This window comes from Paramacrobiotus metropolitanus, unplaced genomic scaffold, assembly GCF_019649055.1.
Source record: "Paramacrobiotus metropolitanus isolate TYO unplaced genomic scaffold, Prichtersi_v1.0 Parri_scaffold0000086, whole genome shotgun sequence".
Lineage (NCBI taxonomy): Eukaryota > Metazoa > Tardigrada > Eutardigrada > Parachela > Macrobiotidae > Paramacrobiotus > Paramacrobiotus metropolitanus.
In genome coordinates this window covers 579,156-586,717 of record NW_026570306.1, presented here as the reverse complement: position 1 = coordinate 586,717, position 7,562 = coordinate 579,156, and the positions used below count along the sequence as shown (strand labels likewise).

At 41.9% G+C, this 7,562-nt stretch overlaps 1 protein-coding gene across 4 annotated transcripts; it reads right to left on the bottom strand.

Annotated features, from left to right (window-relative positions):
- Positions 1-5,042: 5,042 nt before the first annotated feature.
- Positions 5,043-6,830, bottom strand: LOC129596119 (uncharacterized). 4 transcript variants are annotated; one of them, XM_055493309.1, is made up of 3 exons: positions 6,539-6,830; positions 6,229-6,370; positions 5,043-5,811 (listed from the first exon to the last, which is right to left on the bottom strand). In XM_055493309.1, the coding sequence occupies exons 2-3, from the start codon at positions 6,341-6,343 to the stop codon at positions 5,327-5,329; spliced, it is 600 nt and encodes a 199-aa protein (XP_055349284.1). In that variant the 5' UTR covers positions 6,344-6,370; positions 6,539-6,830; the 3' UTR covers positions 5,043-5,326. The 4 variants fall into 4 exon arrangements, with proteins under 4 accessions (XP_055349284.1, XP_055349285.1, XP_055349282.1 ...); XM_055493310.1 differs by having other exon boundaries at positions 6,566-6,830; XM_055493307.1 differs by having other exon boundaries at positions 6,659-6,830.
- Positions 6,831-7,562: the final 732 nt, after the last annotated feature.

Here is a 7,562-nt window from a genome sequence, read left to right as displayed (position 1 = left end):
ATTTTTTTCTTTGGTACGAAACGTTCCATATATACTATTGGTCAAGAGCCACCGGAAACGTTAACGTCAGTTTGACAGATAATGCTGGAAAAATTATGACACTCTTGCTTTGCCATCATGTTTTACTAGCTGCTGGTTTGGTTTGTTGTATTTATCCTCTTCTTATGGAATTCGTATCTGCACGCCTGACATGCGCTGGTGTTACCCTCGCATTCTCATTTATATGTTTACTAAGTTACATACAAGAAATGCAGTTTGTTGTTCTGTTTGTAAACAAAATATCCAGAGTTGGCAAAATGTTTCGAAGGAGTAGTGATCGCTTACCATCTCGTGCAGAAAATTATGAGGCATGCGGTTACGCCGGCACAGGCGAGCATCGTTCACAGAAAATGCGATAAAATGAAGCACTTTAACTTGTACTGATCACATACAGCTTAGGACAAAATGGTCGCATACCCAACATCTCCACATCCAGTACGAATGCAGCGCAGTGCACTGTACGACTGAGTTCAAAATATCCGTTTCGTACAAGTGCACTGCACCGCTTGCGTACAGAATGCTGGCTATGGGGCTATGCGACCATTTAGTCCTACATTGTACACTGTAGTGTTAAAATTAATATGCAAAGATTATAATACAAGGCCCGAGCGGCCCTTTGACTCGCAGCGCAAATTGTGTCGGATATTCAACACTCCAAGCAAACCAACAACCAAAGTTTAGATGCAGACAGTCTCCCTCGCAGCAGTACGGTAACTTGTAAGTATTATCTGCCAATAAATCAGGAAAATGTAAATATGTGATCTGGGATTCTGGATTAGCCTAAACAAGATCAATCAAATTCACGGCGAATGCGTCCACCGGCTGGATCTCAGCAGTCTTCTCCTTTCTTGAATCAGCATCTTCCACATAGTCCAACTGAAGACGTCCCTCAACGTAGCCGGTTTTCTTGGCTTTTTCTTCCCGTCGGAATTTGTCTAACAACACTTTCATCTCAAAGCCCGCTGCAGCCAGCAAGCGGTCGTTCCCATTCAGGACGCCGACCACCACGAGGAAACTGCTAGCACCCAGCACCACAAACGCCGCCATCCAGGCCTTCGTAACCAATTCGACTTTAAGGACCCATGCACAGTTGCATCCACTCGAATCCATCACAGCGAGGGTTCGCGCAACGTAAGCAACAACCCGAATGAACCCGATCACGGCCACAGACAACATGTAAACGGCCTGGCCAAAAGCGAACCAGCCAATGTATTTGTCGTCGCAGGCTTGAAAATAGAACTCAACCACATTCAGTGCACCCCGGCGTAGACGCATATAAATCTTGGTTTTCCGGCAGGTATTCGCCACTGGTGTCCAGTACAGCGGCAACGTCAGGACGAAGACGATCATTTGCAGAGCCGGGCACCCACTGCCACTGCTCAGTTCTCCTATAACCAAACAGTATTAATACTGAACAGATAAGCAATAAATAATGTTAACTAATACTTCTAACGATAATCCCAAGTTTTCAGCATATTTTACTCGCAACCTTGTTGTTCAGTACGTGTACACAATACAACTTACTCACTAGAGTGCAAACGGAGTTTCCCGCGCCCTGCCATTACAAACATACCGCAGTCACAATTAGTGTCCTCCCCGGTTTAAAAGCCCACCCAACACAAAGACACATTTGGAACGTAGACAGTGAAAAACTGCATTAGTAAATAACTAAAACACAGCACTAGCATGCTAAAGTTCGTGGTAAAATGTCAGGGTACAGTCTCTGTGGACTGTGGTGTATTCGGCCTGTATGTATCTTACACAACTCTTATTACTTTACGAAAAGCAGCGAATTTAGGTAGTGATGCGTGAATTGTAAAGGAAGCGGCAATACATAAATCCTCCTATCATTAAAACTATCGAATAGAACCGCTGCAAAGCGCTAGCCCATAAAACATTCAGTGCATACGTAACAAAACCCTTCTCTGAATGCCCAAACGTTCCAAAAAAAATCGATTCTTCCTGAAATCAAGACCGTAGGAAAGATCTAAGTGATCACTTCGTAAACACCCTTTCAGTACCTTTTCGGGCACTCCCTTTCTTTCGGGAGACAACCTTTGACACTACCATTCACCCGGTGCATTACCAATCCACGCTACCTTTCCCTGGGTGCACTACCATACTTTTACATATATGTACTTGAAATATTTAAATTTATACCTAGTACTATTCTTTAATAGGCAATAGCCACCAAAATAACAATTATACTACTTCAGAAAAGCAGAGAACGGTCGAGATTGCGCGTTTTACGCGTTGTTGTTCGCGACAGAGACTGCGCTTTATGTACGGCAACGTCTCACACAGGGAGAGACCTATAAAACTGGGTCGAAAATTCGTTCAAAAACGGCACTGTCCAAAGCCTGCGAAGAAAAACCGGCACACGGGCGCCTACAATTTTTTACCCATGGGTGTTTGATTTTATAACTACCGATGATGCTTTGAATTATGCAGCATTATAACAGCTGTTAACGAAAAAACGGCAGTTCCAGAAAGAACTCTGCTATGAAAGAATTTAAAAAATAAAAGGTAGTGCACACAGATAAAGGTAGCGCCGAATGGTCGTGTACGGTGTCAAAGGTAGTGCACACAAAGATAGTGTACTGAATGCAAGGTAGCGCAAAAAGGTTGTGCACGGAATAAAAGGTAGCGCGAAAGGTTTTGTACGGAGTAGAAGGTAGTGAAAAGGTGAGTACGGGGTGGTCAGCAAAGATTTATTACCCTGGTAATTAATTAATTCAGAAATTAATTGTCGTATCTTGTCATTATCGCGGTAGCGGCCATTGTAACCCCCCCCGTAAGCGTTCTTCACGGCGTACATACCATAAAAAAGCATGTAGAAGTTAGCCGGAACTATCAGCATGCCCAAGACCACGTCCACAATGCAGAGAACCAGCATTCGGCCTGTTCCATCCGGTGTGAAGCTGCCCAGTATGTTTTCCATTTTCCTGCAAAATACTACTGGTACTGTTTTACGTAATCGATACCGGCATACTGTTTCGGAAACAGAGTAATGTAAAAACTTTAATATATAATTTTACTTACCGCGATTTCAATGTCTACGTAGCGCTAGCTTTTGTAAGCTGTACTTAATTTCGAAGGACGAGAAATTTCGAGGACCCGGAACGCAGGCAGCTCTAATCGTCTATCACAAACACTCTAGCAGGGTACCAGATGAGTTGTGCGCTAGCTAGACGATATCTTAAACATCCTGCGCACTCGCCGGAAGCATGGAACATGGGACTTGCGTTGCTTTAATTGGTTTAGGGTTGCATTCGTACAATACATAATTTAAAGCTGCATTATGCAAGAAGCTGTGCCGTCATCGTTCAATGTAAAACAGCTGTCCAATATTTCAGTGCAGTAATGATGTTGCTTTTATTGCACATGCTCTTTCCCCGACCGTGATTTACTTATGACGTTCGCACGATAAGAGTACGTAAACTTCGCATTCTTTCAGTTTATACGAGAATCGGTACCACTTTCCAACATCCACGGCCTCCTCACACAGGCAGGCGAAAATTACAACACCTTGATATAACAATATTCTAAGATGTACTCGTACAAAAGAGGGACAAGTTAGCAACTTAACCACATAGAGTAGTGATTGATCGATATTTGAGGCTCGGGCATCACATGCCAACGATGGGAATTACTGATATTCAGCCACCTCTTGTCATAACGAACTGCAACAACGACAAATTAACAGGCACAACATAAGGCTTTCTGCTATCAAACAAAAAGCCGGTATTACGATACTTGATAATGGCAGGCAATACTAGGCACCATGGCCCGATACAGGGATTTAGCTCTGCACATACACATATACAGTACATGGATTTAGCTCTGCTCTTTACGCATCTAATCGCATTGCAGTTTTAAACAGTTGCTGTCGGTACGTAGATGTTCTGATTAAAAATGTACATGGTTCCGAGGACTACCACTTGTGTGGGACGTTACCTGCCGCGATACGATGTATGACACATATGTAGGAGCTACGTCCCGATTAGCAGGAGCCGCCGCTGAACAGGCCTTCGGGAAAAAGATGAACAAGTACCGCAGCATTTTGGATAGATGCAATTTTGTACCTTTGGCATGCGAGTCTTTTGGCACATGGTGTGAAGGCGCCATTGTTGATTTTAAAGAAATCGGGAAGAGGTTGTTTGTTCGAACTGGCGAGTCCCGATCTACCTCTTTTTTGTTTCAGCGGCTAAGTTTAGAGATTTGGCGTGGTAATGCTCAGTTGGTTTTGGCGACCGTCTCCTCACGCTCCAACTGGGATCGTTTTTTTATTTGATTAGTGAATATTATTTTTGTGGCGCTGTCCACTATACTCAAGGTTGAAAATTAAATTAAGTAGTGTGATGGTGATAAAAAATTAAAATGGTAAATATTCTATGTAAATATTTGGATTCTCAGTATTCTATAAGTACGTAAATCTTCTGATCTTAAGCATTGTTTAAGTTCGTAAATATTTGGATTTCTAATCATTCGGTTCCGGTCATTTAAAGTTTTATTTTATTCTTTGGCCATACAAACGGTAGTTTGATATATTAACTTCAAGTCTTTATATTTATGTGCTCGCACACTTGTAGGACAATTTCAGGCAAATCAAAATTATGATAACGAGTGGGCAACGATGTACGCAAGTACTACGTATCTGCCATATCTCACCTGGGTCAACAGCGGGATCTGCGCCCACAACTTGCCATTTTCATAGACATAATACGAGTACATATATACAATATACAACTTGCCATGTAATAAACAACGCAAAAACATTGTTCGGGATTGCGTGAGCAGCGCAAGTTTTCACGTTTTCATGGACGTATAAAATTTTGGTAACATTTTTCGAGCATTTCCCTTGATCATTACTGTAACACGGCTGTGCCTTGATATAAAAGATTGTGAACGGATAAGAGTAAGAAAGTTTTCGAAACGCACCAGCCGAGAATCGTAATCGGCTCTTATGTAGTGGTGTACCAATGTTATAAATTTGGAAGCCATTCCGCATGAAACTGTTATAAAAAAAGCTTAACAATAGCGTCTACACAAAGCTACAATAAAAAATGTTGTAGTGTTGTAGAGCTGTAGAAGCGCCGAATCAGGTGAACTGACCCGGTCGACGACTTTGGACATAACGGTGATACCAATGCATGTCAAGCGTACAGAGACGCAGTTCGAAAAGAAGTGGATAAAAACAAGCCAAACGATTAAAACATGTCAGCAAAGCGAAGTACCATATTTTGTATTAGCAATTAAAACAATTGCATCCTCCCATCATCCTCTTCTAAGCTGACGGTAACGTTTCCGGCTGCTGTTGCTGGATAGCGATGGTCTGCAGCCTCGGCTTCTGAAGACCATCAGCGATGCGTTGACACAGCCGGCCCGCCACAACCGTCACATCCATACCGGCAAACAGCGACAGCACCAGACACAGCAGGATCAGATGCCCGATGGGATCATCCTGCAGTACCCGATGGGTGGCCGCCCCCACATCCATAGCCGGGATGAGTTTGTCGGCCTGCATGGCCACACTGCACAGCCACACAACCAGGAGGCACGTGGCATAAACGCCTTGGAAGATGGTCAGGCGCAGGTCGCTGTCCCGTACATGCACCATATCGAGGGGGGTGTCCTCGTGACCCTGGCGGAGCAGCAGGCAGGCCAGGGCGCGATAGGCGCCGCTGAGCAGCTGTAGCACAAATCCGAGTAGGGTGACGGTAAAGGTCAGCACTTGAAAGAGCGGAAAAGTATTGCTGACCGATAATGCGCCTATAAAAAGAATTAGCTTATGCCTCATGTATATGCTGAAGAAAACAGCCGCAAAATTGCAAAGTACCGTACAGCAGAAAAATAACTTGGCATAAAATAGTTATAGTTAAAAAGAAGAAGCGGCAAAAAATTGTGTTAGTAAAACCGGTCTGCAAACATTGAATTATGATAATTGCTAAACACATAATGCCGCGCACGTGTGTATGCGCAGTGACCTTTGCATATGCGCAGTGACCTTTGCATTCTCATTTACCTTTTGACATATTTTGACTGACGCCTAAAGAGATACGGTCTGTATGACTGTAAACAAAATACAGTATATCGAGCAGCAGAAAAATTAGCAAAAGATTGAAAATTTAAATTTAAAAATTTTTTTAAGTAACTGATTTACACAAATGGTTTTCAAGAATTACTTACCATAAAACAGAGTGTAGAAATTTGTGGCAAATCCGACACTCCCCAAGATGATCTCCAGAGCGGAGACGGCCAGCAATTTTCCTGTGTGCTTCACAACGCTGCGCTTTTTGTCCATTGCGTAAAACTAATTGCGGTATGCCAACTGAAAAATCATAATGATTTACGACAATAATTCTGATGTACTGGGTTCATGATGACTGAATCGTAGACTAGAAACTAAGAACCTGTTCGCATAATTCTGAGCGAAGTTGTTCATCGTACTGATTTTTACGAAATACAAATACATTTTACATTATTGACTGACACATACTCGGGAAAAACAAAATTTTTGCCCTACTGTAAGTTGCAGCATTTGAAACCAGGAGCACAACAATAATGCAATAAATCATGAATTAAAACAGCCACGGAGTTTTTACGGGAATCAGCTTACAATATACCAGAGGATGTTGCAGATAAACAGCCGCACGTTGTGGGAGGAAACAATGCAGTGAACAGCTAGAGCTACCGAAGACGTTTACGTGTTATTTCTCTGGTGTGCTTTCTGAAACATTGCCCAATCAAATGTCTGATACGCATTCAAGAAGCAGCAAGAGAAGTCAATGAGCTTTTCAGTTTAAACTGAAATCATCGCATTTGAGATCATGCCGCACGTTCCGAGATTCTATCATTCTGAAGTCTGTACAAGTGCCAATAGCAACAATAGGCCCGATCAATCCTAGCTAAACTTCTGGAGAAAAATATCGCGAAATAAAATGTGAAAGCATTATGCGTCATTGTTGGATGACGCACTGCAAAAAATGAGAGTGCGTTGGACCAGTAATAAGCAGTGGATCAGCAGATGAAACGCTAGCACTGACTGCTAGATGAATCGTATTTGCATAAACACAAATGAATTTAATGCAGGGCCGCAGACGCATATTAATTCGCATGCAGCATCCTTGATGGTAACTATTGATTAATTTAATAAGTAATTATTAACTTAGCTTTACTGGCTAATGTAATTCCATTTCCTCAGTGTAACCCAACTAATTACTCAGCGTAATTAATTAAAGTAATTAGATTTAATTACGCAGTAAAGCAACCTAAACAACACTGTTGATATAATTTAGTAATATTAATCCTAATAAGAAACACTAGTAATAATTACTTTAATTAATAATCGTAATTACTAAATTAGCAATTAGCCTAGTACTAATAGCAACTTTTAGCTACTGGGGCTAATCACTAATACAGATTAATACTCAATCACATCAATTTTTATTAGCTAATAAAATTAAAACGCTTCATCATGTTACGGGTGACCACTGTGTAAAGCTCTGTTGGCTATACTGAAC